Source organism: Panthera onca, chromosome B3, assembly GCF_046562875.1.
Source record: "Panthera onca isolate mPanOnc1 chromosome B3, mPanOnc1 haplotype 2, whole genome shotgun sequence".
Classification (NCBI taxonomy): domain Eukaryota; kingdom Metazoa; phylum Chordata; class Mammalia; order Carnivora; family Felidae; genus Panthera; species Panthera onca.
Genome location: NC_138344.1, coordinates 19,488,467 through 19,508,923, shown reverse-complemented (window position 1 = coordinate 19,508,923; position 20,457 = coordinate 19,488,467). Strand labels below are relative to the sequence as shown.

General features: G+C 47.5%; 1 protein-coding gene across 2 annotated transcripts in view; it reads left to right on the top strand.

Annotated features, from left to right (window-relative positions):
* PCSK6 (proprotein convertase subtilisin/kexin type 6) overlaps nt 1-20,457 on the top strand; it is a 191,543-nt gene that overhangs the window by 102,371 nt on the left and 68,715 nt on the right. For both annotated transcript variants that reach the window (XM_060617833.3, XM_060617834.3), the window contains exons 8-11: nt 4,455-4,667; nt 8,450-8,550; nt 13,081-13,184; nt 15,104-15,221. In XM_060617833.3, the coding sequence (XP_060473816.2) occupies nt 4,455-4,667; nt 8,450-8,550; nt 13,081-13,184; nt 15,104-15,221 (536 nt within the window). The remainder of the gene's footprint in view (nt 1-4,454; nt 4,668-8,449; nt 8,551-13,080; nt 13,185-15,103; nt 15,222-20,457) is intronic.

Genomic DNA, 20,457 nt, shown 5'->3' with positions numbered 1-20,457 from the left:
ATCGCTTTTCTGGATGTATTCAGTTTGGCCATTTTCTATTACTTTTTTGTGGAGTTTGAGCATTTATGTGTTAGAATGCTCCCAACCTGGCATTTGACCTTATGGTCATGCCTGAGACACCACACAGCTTCCTTTGCCTGCCCCCACCCCCCACCCCCATAACTCCAAGAAAATGCAAAAGCTGCTTCTGTCAGGTTGCTGAGCACCTGAGCTGTGCCAGGTGCTGGAAGGTTCTGTGACCAAGTCAGCTGCTGCCTACAAGGGGCTGCCCGGTAAAAATATCTTATCTTCCCAGTACTCAGCTCCTACCACCCACTAGATCACATGGATCTCACTCTTGGTGACAAGTGGAACATCCTAAAAGTTAAGCTTAATTTAAGCTATAAACTAGTGATCACATTTTCTGTGTGGAAGACACTGCTTTGAATGGTGTTAATCCTAAACATGTGTTATTCTAGAAGATGATTTCTAAAGATCTGATGTCTTAGGACAGGGCCTCCCATTTCCTGGATAAATAAATGATTGTTTTCTTTCTTTTTTTTTTAAGTTTTTAAAATTTATTTATTTTTGAAACAGTGTGTATGTGTGAGTGGGGGAGGAGCAGACAGAGAGAGAGAGAGAGAGAATCCCAAGCAGGTTCTATGGTGTCAGCACAGAGCCCGACATGGGGTTTAATCCCACAAACCATGAGGTTACGACCTGAGCCGAAATCAAGAGTCCAACGCTTAACTGACTGAGCCACCCAGGTGCCCCAAATTGTTTTCAAACAATTTTTTGGTATCTCAGTTTACTTGGGTTTGTGTAGATGAACCCATGGAGGACTTTGGAAAGCCTGGAGCTGCAGAGAGGGGCTCTTTGCATGCCGAATTCCGAGCAGCGTCAGCTTTATCAGGCTGTCAAGGGGGGGTGAGGAAGCTGCAGAAGGGACCATGTGGTTCCCTGTCATTCTTGTCACAGTTGCTTGAAATACTGAGGTCATTTCATTTTTTTTCAGTCATTCTGAAGTAAAATATATCATATAGGGAGCCTTAAATTGTAGCCGTCTAAAGTTGTCACTGAAAATCCTCCTAGAAATTTGGTGATCTCAAACCAGACCACATTCCCCCATCTGTTTTTCCTCCTCGGTGCCCCATTTGTCACCTACAGTCTTTTTCTGTCAAGTCTGACTTCATTTCTGGTGGACGATGTGGTTTGGAGACTTCAGAGACCATAATTTGGCATAGGGATGTGCCTAATGTCGGTCCTTAGGAAGCTTTACCCCTCACGTAGCTTGTCATCCCAAAGGGGAGATGCAACATGGCTGAGGCTGGAAAGGCTGGCCTTGCCCAGATGCCGGGCATTTGCTAGCCCTCAGGAACGGTGCTTCGGAGTTCACAGATGAACCCTTCACCTCCCAGGCAGGACGCTGAAATAGGTTTTGATCCAGTTGAGGTTGTGACTGTCCTGAACAGAAATGCAAGTTCATGGCTGGGGTTGAACTGTCATCTGCTATAACGTCTGCCCTGTAGCTTCCATGACCTGGGAAATGAACATGAAAGAGACAGCGAACACATCTCCCACACCTCAGATCTGGGTATTTTCTCTACCTCACTTTCACTTTCTTTTTAGGAGACTTTTCAGGAAGGAGAAAGGTTTTTGATGCCTCGACACCTGAGAGAATGGATTGTTCTAGGAGTAACTGTGTGGTGTTAGGTGGAATATATATGCCTTTGGCACTTTAGGCCCTTGTTACCCAAAGTGGAGTCCAGAAGCAACCACGCGGGCATCACCTGGGAGCTCATTAGAAATACAGAATCTTGGGGAGCCTGGGTGGCTCAGTCAGCTAAGCATCTGACTCATGATTTTGGCTCAGTCCTGATCTCGTGGTTTGTGAATTCAAGCCCCACATCGGGCTCTGTACTAACAGAGTGAAGCCTGCTTGGAATTTTCTGTCTCCCTCTCTCTCTGCCACTCCCCTGCTCACTGTCTGTCTCTCTCTTTCTCAAAATAAATAAGCATTTTTTTAAAAATAAAAAAAAAGTAGACTATTTTAAAGAAATACAGAATCTCGGGGCTCCCCCTAGACCTGCCAAGTCTGAGTCTGCCATGGAGCAAAGCCCCCAGTGACCTGTGTGCATGCTCAGGTATGAGGAATGCTGTGTGGAGGCATCGTCTGTGCTTCTGGAACAATAAGATTATAGGCCCCACTTAGCAAAATGACAGTGTTTCATAAATAAATAATCCGCATGGAATAAAGATCGGCTCTGATGGATTAAATACCTTTTTATTTGGATTTCCGTTTCTTTGAACTAGTTTCAAAGAGAATTACATACAGACACACCCATTTCTAAGGTACTTTGCGCCTTTCTTCCAGAAGGTTGACCTTTGGCTAAATGTGAGTAACCTTTCTGTGGAGCTCATGGCCATGTGGACAGGCCCCCCTGGGACACGTGGAAAGTGGAGTGAGTGAGGCAGCTTTGAGCAGCGGGATTGCGTAAGTGTGAGGGACCTTCTGTGGACTGTGTTGAGAGCCTCAGGTTGGAAACTGGAGGAAATGTCAGAGTCATGACAAATAGGCACAAAAGGGCAAAGAACTATAGTCCACTTGGTCTACAAAATGGAACGTCATGGGGCTTTCAGAGTAGTTGGATCTACTCAGCCTGGGATGGACTTGAACTCAGAGTGAGCATAACACCCCCTGAGTCAGCAGCAAGGCTTCAGTTGGACTCTATGGGGATCACAGAATTCTGTTGCAAGTTTTCTTTGAATTGGCCAGTTGTTGGGCGTAAGTATCAATTTCCTCCCACTTATTTGGAAAGAAGGGTCCTCGGCAAGGACACCAAAGTTACCGGCCCTGTGGGTCCAGTTTCACCCACATGGGTGTTGGCACTGCTCTCTGGGGCTGGCTGTGCACCACCAATGGGTCCAGCCACTTGGGCAGAATGGTGAGCTCTGTCTTGGATTAATTCATCTTTAGCTGGTGTTTGTGACTTGGTTGGATCAGAAATCATTGCTTCTGTGGATGTGGGATGGAACAGAGCTGCAGGAAGCTACCCTGACCACCACTGCCTCTCAAACACTTGCTCTCGTGTATGCGTTCCTAAAAATAAAAACCTAGGTACAGGTGAAGTGCTGGCCTTGTCTGGCATTGACCATCTGACTGCTTTAATGTGGACCCATGGCGGGGACCCTGGGAAGCCCTCATAAGATGGCCATGAGCAGCCAGGGCATTCTGGACCATGACCCTTTTTACCTATTCAGTCCTCACCCAGAATTCACAGTCCCACCCCCTCTTTTCAAAAATTAGCTTGCTCTGGAGCACCATGAAGCATCTAACTTCAGCACAGGTCATGATCTCATGGTTCATGGGTTCGAGCCCCACATCAGGCTCTGTGCTGACAGCTCAGAGCCTGGAGCCTGCTTTGGATTCTGTGTCTCCTCCTTTCTCTGCCTCTCCCCTACTCATGCTCTGTCTCTCAAAAATAAATAAACATTAAACAATTTTTAAAAATTAGCTTGCTCTCCAAGACATGTGCCTTTTCCACTGGGTTTTTAAGAAAATTCGCCCTCTGCCTCATAGGACCAGCTCTTTCGGTCCAGAAAAATCAATGTTATAAATTCAGCCATCAATTTTTCATCTCAGTAATATTGCTCTTTGTGATGATCGGACATTACGATGGAAATTACAGGCATGGCTCTGGAATAGAACAGCTTGTTTGAAGGCCCTTGATTTTCCCATGAAGAACAGAGAGGTCTTTCTGGGCCATCTCCTCAGTGCAATCTGTGATTCTGCAGCATTAAGCCTGTCACCACAGGCAGAAGTGCTCTATTAAAATAAAACAGGAGGGATGCCTGGGTGGCTCAGTCAGTTTAGCATCCTATTTTGGCTCAGGTCATGATCTCAAGCTTTGTGGGTTCAAGCCCACTTCGGGCTCTGCGCTGAATGGCTCAGAGACCGGAGCCTGCTTCAGATTCTGTGTCTCCCTCTCTCTCTCTGCTCCTCCTCTACTCATGCTCTCTCTCTCTCTCAAAAATAAATAAACATTAAAAAAATAAAAGAATCCTTTAAAATAAAACAGGGGCCCACAGAACCATGTCCTTGGTAGCTTCATACAATCTGAATGCATCCTTTTTTTTTAATGTTTATTTACTGTTAAGAGAGAAAGAGAGAGACAGAGCACAAGTGGGGGAGGGGCAGAGACAGAAGAAGGAGACAGAGAATCTGAAGCAGGCTCCAGGTTCTGAGCTGTCAGCACAGAGCCCGACGTGGGGCTCAAACTCGTGAACCGTGAGATCATGACCTGAGCCGAAGTTGGATGCTCAACCAACTGAGCCACTCAGGCACCCCTGAATGCATCCTTCTTAGACCCTTGGAAGGGACATTCCAAGGGAAGGACTCCAGGCTGGTGTGAGACCCACTCTTCAAAGTTGTAGCTGCCGGGGCTGACTGACACCTTGTTATCCTTCCTGTCTAGGGTCGGCAGGGCCTGGGCTCCATTTTCGTCTGGGCATCTGGGAATGGCGGGAGAGAGGGGGACCACTGTTCCTGTGATGGCTACACCAACAGCATCTACACCATCTCCGTGAGCAGCACCACCGAGAACGGCTACAAGCCGTGGTACCTGGAAGAGTGTGCGTCCACCCTGGCCACCACCTACAGCAGCGGGGCGTTCTACGAGCGGAAAATTGTGAGTCCTCTTGGCCAGGTGGACAGCTTAGGATCTGCTCCTCCAGCCCTTTGGGGACAAGTTTCTTTTCCCCTGAGGCCAGTTTGTGCTGGCTCCCAGGGTACCAACCTCCCCCATCAGCGAACTGGTTGTACCTCGAGGGAAACCCCAGTCCCTTGGCAACCTTCCCCAGGCCCTGCCTTTCTAATTTTTGCACAAAATACCGATTAAAACCCTCTCTGGCTTCAGAGATCTAAAAATAGCATTTAAGAATGGGGTGCATTCTCAGCACTGTGCCTCCTTTTAGCTCTCTAAATTTCTGTGGTCACATCGCTTGGGATCCAGCTGACCGGTTCAGTTTCAACGTGCCAAAGAGAGGACGGGAAAGTCTTGGTTTTATACTGAAACATTTTAGAGATCTAAGTGTTCTTCCAGGCCATCCTCTCCCTAACAAAAGGACTTGCCCCAGACCCTTCAAATTGAGCACTGGTTTTTCTGTCTGTTACTTTCACTTCAATGGACATCAGTGTGATTTCTCTTTTAAAAAGTGTTTCCGTTTAGCATATGGGTGGAATCCGTGTTTCTTTTTTCCCTACAGGCTTTCCTGCTTTAAGAAAAGTAAAGAGGGGGAGGATTTTGAACTGAAATTAATGCAGAATTCAAATGCACAGTCATTAAGTTGCTTTTTAGACGTTTAAAAAATGAGACCGTGGAGCTGGCCAGACACGGTTTAATTTGAAAACAAGCTCACTAGCATCTTTTTTATTTCTCCTGCTGCTTCATCGCATCTCGAGAAATTATTTGCAAATTTATTTTTAGGTTTTTCTGCGGGAGCACACAGGCTCCCTGTTCCCCACTTTGCTCTGTACCAGTTGAAAGGTCAGCCACGGCTGTTCCGCCACCAGCCTGGCAGCGGCCCGGGCTAGTTAACGAAGGTATTAATTTATTTTCCTTTTCTACTGGAGCACGTGCCCCTGGGACAGGCGGCTGAGATTCTGCACGGTGTCCTGTTCGTTTAGGAATCCAGCTTCATTTGAACACGGACTTGCCGGGGTCTTGTTAAACAGGCCTGCTGGCTGGAGGCGTGTGGGGTGGAGACTGGGTCATTGAACGCTTTGTACCAGAGGCTTCCTGCCGGACGACCCTGTCTCTCAACCCTGGGAGCAGGGCTTGCAGCTTTATTTGCTTAATTAATCATACTGCGTGTGCACACACCTTAGCTACAAAAGCCTTGATTCTTTTTTCTTAAGTCCCTTCTCTGAGCCATAACATGGGTCAGAAGGGTGTAGTTAAGAGGATGGTAAAAGAGAGAGTGAGTCAGTTCTTGCTCTGGACTGGAATTCTTCTCTGAGAGTATGGACGGCATTTTTTGTTTGTTGTTATTATTGTTTTCAGCTCAACTAGAGCCAAGTGTTTGCTCTGAGTCCCCTTAGAGAACCTCCAAGCTCTGGACTTTTGGCAGCTTGCTGTCAGCTGGAAATCAAGGCTCTGTCCCATCCGTGCCCTCTAGTGAATGCCAGGCAGCATTTGCCTGGAGGGTGGGATTGCCTGGTGCTGACACGTGACTCTTTATACATGGAGTGACACATAACGTGAGCATCTCTTACTCAATTATTCCTTGGCTCTTTCATTCGCTGAACATGAGCAGAGTACCATGCACGACATTTGGTCTCAGGAAGGGGGACCTGCCTGACTTGGTTGAGCCATCTCCTCCCTGTACGGAGGACCCACTGCTCACTCCCCAGTAGCCCTTTCTCATGGGCCTCACCTGCTCTTGGGAGCTTGGCCTCCTGCCCAGATGCCCTCAGTTTCCCTCACGGGCCACCATTGTAAGTATGTTTCAGGTGCCAGCTGTGACTTTCACCAGAAACCTTATAAAGGATGTGGCATTGTGCCCATTTGCAGATGAAGATCCTGGGGTCAGGGAGGTTGCATCCTTGTCCCTACTTCCCTACCCTCAGCTGCCCTTCCTAACGTTAGGTTGCCTCAGTCCTGCTGAACAGGGAGGGAGGAGCAGGCTGGTCTCTGCCAGTGTTCCTGTCCAATCCTTCCTGTGTGTGAGAGAGAGAGACAGGCTAGATCCTGTCTGGGTGATTGCAGCCCAGCCGGAACGTGAAGAAGGAAGATACTCTGTTTGGGAGAGGATCTGGATTGTTAGCACTAGGGCAATTCATGCTTCAGGGCTATGCAGATCGGCTACTAGAGGCTTGCAGTTGGTGAGGCTATCAGTTTCCTATTGCTGTCGTAACCAACTATCCCAAACTTAGCTTAAACAGCACAGATTTATTATCTCATAGTTCGGGAGGTCAGAAGTGCAGCAGCCTCCACGGAGTCTCTGTTCTGAGTCCCCTGAGGCTGAAATCCACGTGCCTGCCGGGCCGTGTTCCCTTCCCGAGGCTCTAGTGGGGAGTCCATTCTGTGCTCGTTCAGGCTGTTGGCAGCATTTACTTTCTTGTGGTTATAGGACTGAGCTCCTGTTTCCTGGTGGGCTGTCTGCTAAGGGCTGTTCTCAGCATCTCCTGGCCGCCCACATTCCTTGGCTTATGTTTCTCCATCTCTGTGTTCAAAGCCAGCAATGATGGCTTGGGCCTCTCTTCTGCCTCATCTCTCTGACACATTTTTCTGCCTCCTTCCACTTCTGGGGGCCCTTGTGATTACACTGGGCCCACTGGCTAATCCAGGATATTCTCACTGATTTAAGGTCTGCTGATCAGCAACCTTAGTCCCATCTGCAGAGCCCATGGGGAGTAGCTTGAGGGCCAGAATCCCATCTAGCACAGCAGGTGTGGCACAGCCCAACCCAAATCGGGTGATTCCCTGGTGCTGCTTCCTCATTTCAGCTCAAAGGCAAGGGGCAAATCAGGCTGTGTGCTAGTGGGGCCCAGAATCAATCTCCCCACCCAGCTGGGAGTCAGTACCTTAGAGGAAGGCATGCGGGGCCCCCGCAGTTTGCTGAGTCAGCTTTGCCTCCCCAAGGAGAAGGGCCAGCTTCGTGGTCCCGTACAGCAGGCGCTGTGAAGGTGGAGAACTCGCCGGGTTCGTCCACTCCTACAGATAGAACTGGGTGCTTTGGGACACAGTCAATGATCTAAGGAGGATGTCTTGGTGGAGAGTGATCTGTGACCTTCTATGACTGACCTCTGATCTTCTGACTAAAGGCAGAGATGCTGTCTGGGCCACCTGGGCACCCCCCCCCCCGCATGTTTCCAGCTGCTCTGAGGTCAGGGGTGACTTGGGGGTCATTCCTGTGGGCTAGCGCAGGTGGTCTCACCATGGGGACTCTGCCATGGAAGGCCCTCTTTGTTTCATTTTGTCTTACCTTTGTGTCTCAGCACGCACACCTGCAACAAGGAGGTTATGCGGCTTCCAGCTGTTTGTCTTGCTTCCAGCTGTTTGTATTCCATCTCCCTTGTCTCCTGGTTCTCAGGCTGTGATTAGCTCATCCCTGCAGTGGGTCGGTGTTTTACATATGCGAGCAAAGCAGATTAGCAGGGAGTATCTGACACAAAGCTTGACTGCAGAGGGGCGCCTGGGTGGCTCAGTCAGTTAAGCATCTGACTCTTGGTTTCGGCTCAGGTCACCATCTCACGGTTCCGGGTTTGAGCCCCATGTCGAGCTCTGTGCTGGTAGCACGGAGCCTGCTTGGGATTCTCTCTCTCCCTCTCTCTCTCTGCCCCTCCTGCCTCTCTCAAAATAAATAAACATTAAAAAAAAAAAAAAGCTTGGCTGCAGAGATATGAATGCATAGTGCCTCTTGAGTAGCTTCCGACATCTGGGAGCTGACTTAGCCTCTTGTCACCCAGGTCACCACGGATCTGCGCCAGCGCTGTACCGACGGCCACACTGGGACCTCGGTTTCAGCCCCCATGGTGGCGGGCATCATCGCCTTGGCTTTAGAAGCAAAGTAAGTTCCCACTTGTCTTCTCCTCTTTTCCTTTGTTTTCTGTAAATTTTTAACACAGTAAAACACTCATAAAATTTACCATTTTAACCATTTTTTTAAGTTTATTTTGAGAGAGTCAGAAACGTTGCAAGTGGGGGAGGGGCAGAGAAAGTGGGAGACTCCGCCTTCTTCCCCGTGTCCTCAGGCGGTCTTCCCTCCATCTATGTGTGTATCTAGGTCCCAGTCGTACTGGATTAGGGACCCCAATCGTATAAGGACCCCAGTCGTATTGGATTAGGGCCCACCCTAATGATCCCGTTTTACCTTAATTAGCTCTTTAAAGACCCTGTGTCTCCAAATACAGTCACATTCTGAGTATTGGAGGGAGGGCTTCAATCTATGAGTTTGGGAGGACACGATTCAGCCCGTAGTACTGCCTATAACCCCTCCCCCAAGCTCTGGCAATGACATTCTACTTTTCCTCTCTATGAGTTTGACTGCTAAGCAGCTCACATAAGTGGAATCATACAGGATTTGACTTTTTGTGACTGGCACACATGGCACAATGTCCTCAGAGTGTATCCATGTTGTAGCATGGGTCAGGATTTCCTTCCATTTCAAGGCCATCCTTAAGGGACGTGAAGAGATCCCTTCCCTTCTTTCCTTTTTAAACATTTTTTAGTATATATTTTTAAGTTTTTTTATTTTTTTTTTTTGAGGGGGGTACAGAGAGAGCAGGAGAGAGAGAATCCCAAGCGGGCTCCATGCTATCAGCACAGAGCCTGATGCAGAACTCGGTCTCATGAAACTTGAGATCATGACCTGAGCTGAAATCAAGAGTCGGATGCTTAATGGACTGAGCCACCCAGGTGCCCCTCCTTCATTTCCTTGTTAAAGCTCACCGCCTCCTGCCCTTTGTAGGGCCACAGAGAGCTGGGTGGGCCAGAACCCCAAGTCTACCTCCCATGCTGCGTCACATACCAGAATCCCCCTTCAGGCGGCCACAGGCTGATCTTTATAAACTTTAGTTGATAAATTGATAATGCAATGGTGACATTTCATCTGTCATAAGCCAAATAAAACTCTAGGTTGTTAGTGTCTGGATGGGTCAGAAAGAACATGCAATTATGGTGTCAAAAACAGATTCAGTTAAGGCATCAAAACTGGCTCGGAACATGCCAGCCATTTGAAATTGCCAATTGTAGATGAGATTTTAAATTATTCAAAAAAATCACATTTGGGTTGCTTCAATCCTCACAATTGTGTATGTTTGCATGTTGATTCCTACGAGGCAAAATGGCATACAACTCAAATGCTACCAGTTTAACAGAGGAATAACTAAATATTTTCGATTTGCAGGCCAAAGCACTGGCTTCTATGTCCTGAGGCTCTTTAAAAAAAAAAAAAAAAAAAAAAAGCAAACAACTCTAAATAATTACTTACTTGTGTGGAAAGTGGCATTCACATACTTAGCAATTCATTGTTCTATATTTCCTTCCATTCTTTATTGGAAACATGCAAGGAATTTTGTTAGTCAAAACTAAATAGAAAGCAAGCTTCATTTCATGCCAGCTTGTCTCATTAAACTTGGCCTGTGGACACATGAAAACTCTCATCTTCCTCAGTATTTTAGATGCTCCTCAGAAGAGTACAGGTGGCGAGTCAAGCAAACTTGAAAACAGCATCAGCTTAAGGGTGCCTGGGTGGCTCAGTGAGTTAAGTGTCTGACTTCAGTTTGGGTCATGATCTCATTTTGTGAGTTCGAGCCCCACATCAGGCTCTGCTGACAGCTCAGAGCCTGGAGCCTGGTTCAGATTCTGTGTCTCCCTCTCTCTCTGTCCCTCCCCCGCTCACACTCCATCTCTCTCTCAAAAATAAATAAATATTTTTAAAAATTTTTAAGAAAGAATTTTATTGAACTGAAAAGAAAACAGTGTCAGCTTTGAGCATTTAAGCCTGCAGGACCGGTCAAGGCAGGGACGGGTTGTAACAAGGGACCCTGCAAGCCTGAGGTGAGGAGATTGGAGACGAGGCCAGCTCACGTGTCCAGGGAGCAGGCCTGCTGCTCACCTGCCTGGCATTGCCTTCAAACACTGTTCACTTGTAGGTAGAAGGCGTCAGGGCAAAGCCAGATCGTCCCAGGTGGAAAAGGCCTCAGGGGGTCAGGGAGGGCCTGTGGACAGCATGTAACAAAAATGAAGAAAGACCCGCACATGTAAGAATTGTGCATAGGTCATCCTGGTTTGTGGCAGTCCTGGGACTTTCCATCAATCCCTTCTTTGTTGAAAAACATTTTCAATGCCATTTCTTAGCTGTATTTTTCAGATGACTATATTTGTGATTTTGGTACCAGAGTCCAAAATAAAATGGAAGTCCTTATAATGAGATGGTTTCCTTTTTTTTTTTTTTTAAAGTTTATTTATTTATTTTGAGAGAGACAGCATGAGAGCAACAGAGGGGAAGAAAGAGAGAGAGAGAGAGAGAGAGAGAGAGAGAGAGAGAGAATCCCAACCAGACTCCACACAGGCAGTGCAGAGACTGATTTGGGGCTTGAACTCTCAAACCATGAGATCATGACCTGAGCCAAAATCAAGAGTCAGAAGCTTAACCGACTGAGCCACCAAGGCACCCCATGATCGTTTCCAATAATGTCCCTTTCTGCACCCATTCTGTGCTGCCCTGAACTCTGAAGTTCATGCTTCCTGGCTATGCTGAACTCCTGGGTGGACTGGCTTTAGCCATCCTTGATAGGATGCCGACATGAGTAGTAACATGTCAGGTCACACAGGTAACAAAGGCTGTGGCCCCACCCCTGGCTGAACTCTAAAGCCTGTGCCTGTATGAAGCCTTGGGCCACATGGAGCCTCAGAAACCCCCTTGAACTATGAGGTTGGCCACGGGGCCTCAGGAGGGGGAGTGGATATGGGGCAGAGAGCCGAGCAAAGACCTAGAAACTGGACTAATGGACATGGCTGGGGGAACATGGCCAGGAGGCCAGTGAGGTCATTGGCACAGTGGCAAGAACATGCTGGAGAAATCCCAGAAGCCTGGGGCTAGTGCCTGGAGAGTGAGCCCCAAGGGAGGAATCTACTTGTGCCCCAAGACTCAAACCACAGTGAGGTCCCAGTGGACAACAGACAAAGAGGTGGAAAAATAGAATGGTTCAGCCACTGTAGAAACCAGTGTGGTGGTTCCTCAAAAACTTAAAGATTTACCATGTGATCCTATAATTCTGCGGGTGGGTATCTACCCAAAGAACTGAAAGCAGAGACTTGAAGAGCTCTTTGTACACCCATGTTCATAGCAGTGTGACTCACAATAGCCAAAAGGAGGAAGCAAGTCAAGTGCCTACTCAATAGATGTATGGATAAACAAAATGTGGTCTATGCAAACAATGGAGTATTATTCATCCTTAAGAAGGAAGGAAATTCTGACACCTGCCACAACATGGATGAGCCTGGAGGACATTATTCTGAGTGAAATCAGCCAGTCACAAAACGACAAGTACTGTAGGATCCCATTTATATAAGGTTCCCAGAGTCGTCACGTACATAGAGACAGAAAGTAGAATGGTGGTTGCCAGAGGACTGGGGAGGAAGAGGAAACGGGGAGTTAGTATCTCATGGGGACAGAATTCCAATTGGGGAAGATGAAAAAGCTCTGGAGATGGATGGTTTGTGATGTATGTACAGCAATGGGAAAGTACCAAGGACATGCACTGTACAGAGAAAAATGGTTAAGAGGGTAAATTTTATGTTATGTATATTTTTAAGCACGCACAAAGAGTGGGTGATCAGGAAGACCATTGTAACCACTGTGGGCTAGGGCAGGCACTGGTCAAGAGGAGGGGGTGCAGACTGTATTTAAGACAGCATCTGTCTGCGACCTGGTCTTAATGCTGTGGACAGAGGGGGTTATGAGAGAGTATCATCTATCATCGTAAGATGGGTCCTGGTTACAGAGGCGTTAAAAAGGTGGGACCATGTATCTTAGACTCAAAAAATTCTGATCTGTGCATTTTTATTAGTGGGCATGTGTTCTTTCAATGAGATGTTTCCACTTTGCACCAAAACAAATATATTATAAATTGGGAATTACTAAACTCTCAAATTATAATTGGTAGCAGGTGGATCTAAACAACGACAGGGTCTGGGAAGATGATGGCTTAAGCATGCTGTCATGCACCACAGCCATTTACTTATGATGAAGAATAGGCCCCCTCGTACTTGTAAAATAAGGAGGTCCCTCTCTCCGCTGCCACAATTTCCTCTCTAGGCCTTGAGCACTCAGGCACACCTTGGTAGCAGGGCTGGGTTTTTAACGCTAGGGATTTTAGGTCACCCGTTGCACTATTTTATCTTAGGATTTAATCCCTGGAAACCATTCTTCACAAAGAGGTTATAAAATAAGCCCTTGCTGAGGAATGGAGTCTTCGGGAATTCCTTAAGTCCCCACTCGGGGCTGGCTCCCGTCGTGCCACAGTGGATGGTCCTATGCAGCCATTGTTTTGACCTGTGTGGACTTCAGCGGTCTGTCATTGTGTCATTGCAGCAGCCAGTTAACCTGGAGGGACGTCCAGCACCTGCTGGTGAAGACATCCAGGCCGGCGCACCTGAAAGCAAATGATTGGAAAGTCAACGGTGCTGGTCATAAAGGTGCGGTGGTGGCTCCTGTTGGGCTGGGCGGGGACCAGTCAGCCGGTCCTGGGGGGCCCACTGGGTCACCTGCTGGAATCTCTATTAAAGGGTTGACAGGAGCTTCTCAAAAAGAATCCCCAAATGACCTTGATTGTGTGTCACAAGAGTGAGACGTATGTAGCTAGAGATTTAAGGATGGTGTTCTGGGACCTCACACTGACATTAAGGAAAAAAACCCAAGATCGGTAGAATTCAGGGTTCCCTAAACATCATGACTTTTCCCACATCCAGGGACCACCTGTACCAGTATTGGTATAATAGTTCTCTTTAAATTGACTTGCATTTTTTTTTTACATAAAGAAATATATTTTAGGGGCACCTGGGTGGTTCAGTCAGTTAAGCCTCGGACTCTTGCTTTTGACTCAGGTCATGATCTCATGTGAGCTCGAGCCCTGGTCAAGCTCCAAGCTGGATGTAGAGCCCACTTAAGATTCTTTCTCTCCTTCTGCCCCTCCCCTGCTTGTGCTCTTTCTCTCTCGCTCTCTCTTTCAAAAAAATATATTTTTTAAAAGGAAACTTTATTACATCTAGTTAAACACGGGTTTGGTGTGTACTTTTATTTTTTCCTAATGCACATCCAAGCAAATCCATGACTATTAAGATAAATAAATAATATTTATTTGTGTGCCACCTAAGGGCAGCTTGCATTCTTAGTCCTGAGTAGCAATACGATTTTGAAACTGGCCCTCAGTTTCCTTATGTGTACAACGAGGACCCTGAGATAGCTATGTAAGTTACTTTCTAACTATAAAACTTCTGTCTGTGTTATAAAAGTAACTCCTAGAACAGCAAGGCTTCTTCCCCCGATCCAGCCTGGGACAGACATAGGTTCCATGAAATCAACCTGCAGTCAGGGCTTGTAACCCAGATACATGGAGCCTCTTAAGCAGATAATTATAGGACTGTGCCATTGGCTTTGTTTGTATGGCTTCTTACCAGAGATGCTTGAAAAAGATTTCCATTCAGCCATGGTATGTTAGGGAGGACTTTTTCTCCTTTCCTGAAGCTGAGGCCCAACTATTTCGACACCAAGCCTGATACTACTAGTATGTGTAAAATATAGGGCAAGTGGTGTTATTGTGAGTTCCAAGGGACATTCCTTTTAATAAGAAAGCCATTGATCAGGCAGGCCTAATGCATCTTTGTTTTGCAGGAATGCTGGTGGTAGTCGTGTGCTGTAACAAGAGCTGACCTACATTTCAATGTTGGCCTAATTAAATAGGAAAATAGATTGTATCTAGTTCTTGACCTTGCCTCTTAAATTAAACTTTGAAACTCTCCTGCCACGGCCAAATTAAACACTGGCTCAGGCCAGCTCACAAGTGCGCACACCGTGCCCCTCTCCCCAAATGCCGTGGGAGGTTAGCAGGCCAAGAAGATGGCAAAAAAGATGGCCCTGCTTTCTTGTTTATTGCACATCATGGTCGCGTGAACCAACGGGTTTAAGGCTTTGTTTCTCTTGTCTGGTTCATGATTCAGGGAGCCCAGATGCCGATGAGTCCCTTCACTATACAGAAACCCAAACTTGTCTCCCAGAAAGAAAGTAATAGGTCCGAGTAGGAAACACTTCTTTTCCTACTCAGCACCGGAGTGGGCCACATTGGCTGGCCCGCACCCCTGACCTGAAGGAGTACAGACCAGGGAGAGGGTAAAGTGGCTGGGATCTTGGAGCAGTCCTCAGAAGGGCTGGTCCTGCGGCCCGGGACTTCCAGGTGATGGCCCGCACCCTTGCAGCCACAGAGTGACACAAGTGGTCTGTCCCGTGGCAGTTTTGGATCAGGTGCCCTGCGTGGGAGCCAAGTGGAGTGTGAACGCAGAGCCTCGCTCCATTCCTGGGGGGCAGGATGAGGCGGGGTCTGAAGGCTCTGTCTTTCCAGTTAGTCATCTCTATGGATTTGGCCTGGTGGACGCGGAAGCCCTCGTCACGGAGGCGAAGAAGTGGACAGCGGTGCCCTCCCAGCACATGTGTGTCGCCACCACAGACAAGAGGCCCAGGTGAGGCTCAGCGCAGGCACCGCATGGCTTTTCAGGAACGTCGGTGCCGACCTGACTCTGCTGCCAGGTTCTGCAGGGGGAGGTGTTCACACACGCAGTCCCGTGCACGTCGGTGGGCATAGACCGTGCATAGACGTGTCTGCGTTTTCTCGTACGGATTGTTGAGCTGGAAAGGAGTCACTTAACTCATGACCGTTTGGAGGTATTTTGCTGTCAGTTATGGTTTCTCCTCTTGCTGCAGATTGCCCCATGGTGGGGAGTCAGACCCATGGCCCCTCGTGTGGGAAATTCTTACCCAGGATACTTAGCAGAGCTGACCGGCCCAGCGATCAGCCCTGCCCACTGGAGCAGCTGTGATGGGGGTCGTCTCTGTCACCTGGGAGCCCTAGCTGCAGCCCAGCCCACAGTGCAACTTCCTCAGCCCAGAGCAGGAGTGGCCGTATCTCCCGCTTCTCTGTTGCAGAAGGGGACTTATTATCCAAAGCGCAGAGCGCTTTTCCTCTGCTTCACTTTTATCTGGACTTGATAACTAACATTCCTAAGGTTTAAGCACCAGGATTTTTTTTTTAATTTTTTTAACACGTATTTATTTTTGAGAGACAGAGTAAGACAGAGCACAAGTGGGGGAGGGGCAGAGAGAGAGGGAGACACAGAATCCAAAGCAGGCTCCAGGCTCCTATCTGTCAGCACAAAGCCTGACTCTGGGCTTGAACCCACTGACCACGAGATCATGACCTGAGCCAAAGTTGGACTCTCAAACCAACTGAGCCACCCAGGTGCCCCAAAGCACCAGGATTTTTTAACAAGCCTTGAGCTGTAGGACCCTGGCTTTGTCTCTCTTGCACGGTTAGGACACTCCCGGTGTCGCCCTTTGTAGTGACTTGCTCTAAATCAGATGCATTCATTCATTGGAATTTTTGTTAAAAAAAAAAAAAAAAAAAACAGCCACAGAATAAATCAGATAGCAAGAACCCTACTCCATCAGGAGAATAAATCAGATGATTCTTCTGAATTCTGCCATAGCCACTCTACTTTTTAAGGAGGAAAATGGTGTTTCTCTAGGCCTCAGTATCTGATAAAGAATGGAATGCTTTTTTTTGTTGTTCTTAGCTGTAACTATTTTATTACCTTTGGGAAAATGCGTGTTTGGAAAAAGACATGTTGGAGTGATCAGAAGTGACCCTTCCTTTATCAACAAATACAGATCACTCCCTTTGATACTGCCTCTTCTTTGAATGCACCTACTTCTCAAAAAAAAAAAAAAAATGAATGCACCTACCTCTCAAAAAAGAAAAAAAAAAGAATGCATCTACCTCTCATAATGTGTTCCTCTGCTAGAAAATGTTGAGGAAAACACTTCTCGCTGCTGCCTGGCATACGGGAGGAATTCAGAAAGTATTTGTTGGATGAATAGCCATGGAAGGCTCTTTTGAGAAATTACATCTGCGTCCTGCTGCTAACTGTGGACACTGACAGCTTGGGTGACCCCTCCCAGGCCTGATAGGCGAGGTGGCCAGCGGCAGGTCTCAATCTTGACATCTTAAAGCATAATTTTCCAGATCTGGGCAGCCTTAGCCTGTCAACTCAGAAGAAAGCGAGAGGTTCTCTGAGATAAAGAAGGCCTTTTGCTTTCTTTTGTTTTGCCTGTTGGAAAATGCCCGGCACGTGGGGAATCAGACTCCAGGTCAGGTGACGCTGGGCACCTGGGAGCTGGGTCCTGCTCCGCGAGGCCACTGCGTCCAGGCTTACTTCTCTCCCACGGGTCTCCCCATCAGGGCGGCTCCTGAATGAAGCATTCTTCTCCTGCCAGAAATAGTTTTAAGATGGTAGAGTGGTGCCTAGGTGGCGAAGGGTTGTTTTTATTTTTATTTTATTTTGTTTTTTAAATGAAAGCACACAGAGTCTAGACAGCATAGGTTGAGGGAAACAGCCAAAACATACAGTGTGACATTGTTCCTGTCCTTTGAGGGAAGAAAGGACTCTGCGAATTCCAACAGAGGGGAAGAATCAGACTTCTGTTTCTGAAGAAAGGTCATCTTTACGTGTAGCGGTTTCAGGCTCTTTCTAGACTTTTCAGCCAACCGGCGATCCCAAAGCACTTGCTTAACTGCACTCTCAACTGTTCCCAAGGAGATAAGGGCCTCCAGATAGAGAAAGAGAGAAGAGAGAGGGAGAGGGGGAGATTTAGAGAGAAGGAGAGAGAGAGAAAAATATTACTATGTGGAAGGGACCTTTGGGCTTTGTCTCCTGGCAGAGAGCTCCAGCTTACCTGTCAGGGTCTCTTGAATCAGGGCCACTTAGCACCCCTGAAGGTTATGGCCAATTTCTCTCATGAGGGTTCTTGTCTAGCTTTGCCCAAGCTTCTGGAATCACTTGGCTTACAAATTAAAGGGAAATGTTCCCACATACCTATGTTTCCCTCTCCCTGTCAGTCCCCCTTCTCCATGGTCTGGCTCTCCACCAAGAGAGCCGTCCACTCTTGTGGCCTCATTCTGGTTTCTCCTTCTCGTGGTGGAATCCAGGACTCTCTGAATGTCCCAGAGTTGGCTTTAGCTGCTTCCCGTGGAGAAAAGCAGAAAGTGAAAGAGAAAGAGAGAGAGAGAAAGAGAGAGAGCCTCTTTATCTGGCCATCCCATGCATACCTGGGTGCAACGTAAGTGATACATTTACCTCTTTCCTCTCGGGTAGAAGGGAAAGGCTGCCCTAGTGTGATGAAATTCAGAGAACTGTATTCATTAGGAGCAAATATGGACGTCCCAGTGGGGGCTGTGGCCACATCTGCCATTCTACAGTACTGTCGTATGGGGTGCTCAGTCAGAGGGCCTGGGTGTAGATGGTCACATACTGGGGCAGGAATGAAGTGCATCTAGGGACTGTGGGGTTGGGAATTTAGCCTGTCTCTGTCTATATCCCCCTCCTGAGAGAGAATAAGAAGTCCCCAGGAGCATGGAGAAGGTCAGGGAGCCTGCCTGGAGATGCCAGGAGAGAGGGGACCACAGGGGTGGGGGTGGTAAGAAACGAGAGGGGCCAGGCCTCCTGCTCCAAGGCACAGCCAGATCTCACTGAGCCATCTCTTTACAGCCTGTCACCCCCCCACCCCAAAACAGACTGAGCCCCCTCTGAAACAGACACTATGGTGTCTGACTTAGCTCTCCAGCACCCACAGAGCATCATAAAAGCTGTCGATGAATGCTAAATCTAAATGCAAGGACAAGGGGAAAATCACTTGAACTTGACAGCTACTTTTGCAAAAGAGAATGACTTTTGACATTCAAACACATTCAGGAGAGATCCTTGCTTAGTCTTGGGCACAAATGGTTAGGACTTTTCTTCCGTTAAAGGAAGGTACGAGGACCATGACCTGTGACATTGCCCATGCAAAATTATTTAACAGTCTTTGTGTCTGGGGCACCTGCACAGCACAGTCAGTTAAGTGTCTGACTCTTGATTTAGGCTCAGGTCATGATCTCACAGTTCGTGGGATCTAGCCCCAAATCAAGTTCTGCACTGACAGTGCTAAGCCTGCTTGGGATTCTCTATCTCCGTCTCTCTCTCTGCCTCTCTCTCTCTGCCCCTTCCCTGCTTGCGCTCTTTCCCCCTCTCTCTCTCAATAAGTAAATAAAAACATTTTTAAAAATCTGTGTGTCAGAGTAGGACAAAATTGATATTTTTATAACCTTTCTAAAAGCAAAAAAGAAAATCAAGTTCAGTATAATTCCTGTGAATGAAACAAAAAAATAAAAGGCCCAGCTAGTAAATATCTTATTTGACCCTTAGGATGTTTCTAAGCCAGCACTTCTTTGTGTCTTTAAAACTCAGGGCTGCTATGAAACATTTTATGTCATCCCTGACTCTCTACTCCTTCTGGAAAGACAGCAACAATAGCAGAATCTCTTAAAGGATTAAGACATTATCTACTCATCTTTTGTTTTAATAGGTTTGGAAGGTTACCATCTAGAGTTTACAGTGTAGTGTGGCTTGTCTTTTATCGAAAGAACTCACACACCCAAAAATATATTTCAGTCCCAAAGGCTTTGCATATTAAAGATTATCTATAGACCAGACCATATATTTATAGATGTTTGAGAATTAACTATGGATGGGGGCGCCTGGGTAGCTCAGTTAGTTGAGCGTCTGACTCTCAATTTCGGCTCAGGTCATGATCTCAGTTTGTGAGTGTGAGCCCCGCATCAGGCTGTGTGCTAATGGCGCAGAGTCTGCTTAGGATTCTCTCTCTCTCTCTCTCTCTCTCTCTCTCTCTCTGCCCCTCCCCCCTGCTCATGCTCTTTCTCTCTCTTTCAAAATAAATAAACATTAAAAAAAAAAAAAAACAAACCCCTGGGACGCCTGGGTGGCTCAGTTGGTAAGGCGTCCGACTTCGGATCAGGTCATGATCTCGCGGTTTGTGAGTTCGAGCCCCACATAGGGCTCTGTGCTGACAGCTCAGAGCCTGGAGCCTGCTTTCGATTCTGTGTCTCCCTCTCTCTCTACCCGCCCCCCCCCCCCATGCTCAAGCTCTGTCTCTCAATAATAAATAAATGTTAAAAAAATTAAAACAAAAACAAAAAAAACCTTACGTTAAAAACAATTAACTATGGATTAACCACATACTATTTCTCCTTCTCGTATTTCATGAAACTAGACCACACAGGTTGGTTACTTTATCACAACTCTACCTATAAATACATAGATAAGCATAATGGATAATGATCAGGACCTTACTGTGTGCCAGGCATTGGCCTAAGTGCTCTGTGTGAGCTCACACATTCAAAACAGCCAACAAGGGTGTGAAGTGTGGGGACTATTTTTATCCCCATTTATATATTGAAGGCACTGAGGCCCTAAGGAGTTGAGGAGTAGCCTGGGGCTGAGAGGTGGAGGGGCTGAGTTGCCACCCCAGGCTGCCCGTCCCCAGAGTCCACCTTGTCCCCCTGGGAAGGGGCACATCACAGGGACTCAGGCGGGACCGAAGCAAGTGGAGTGATCTGCACGTTCTCCAGGAGAGAGCTTGCTTCTCTTCCTTCTGCATCCCCAACCGGCTGGGCACACTGGCCCTGAGGACAGAAGGCACCTTGGCCCTGGCCAGTAGGAGGTTCCTCCAGCCCTGAGCAGTTGCCAGCACCCCAGAGGCCAGGCCCAGTTGTCTTGTCGGCAGCAGCTTAGCTAGGCGAGCAGGCAAGGCCACACAGCCGCTATGTCCTGATGAAGTACCCGTGTGGCCATGACCCACATCGGC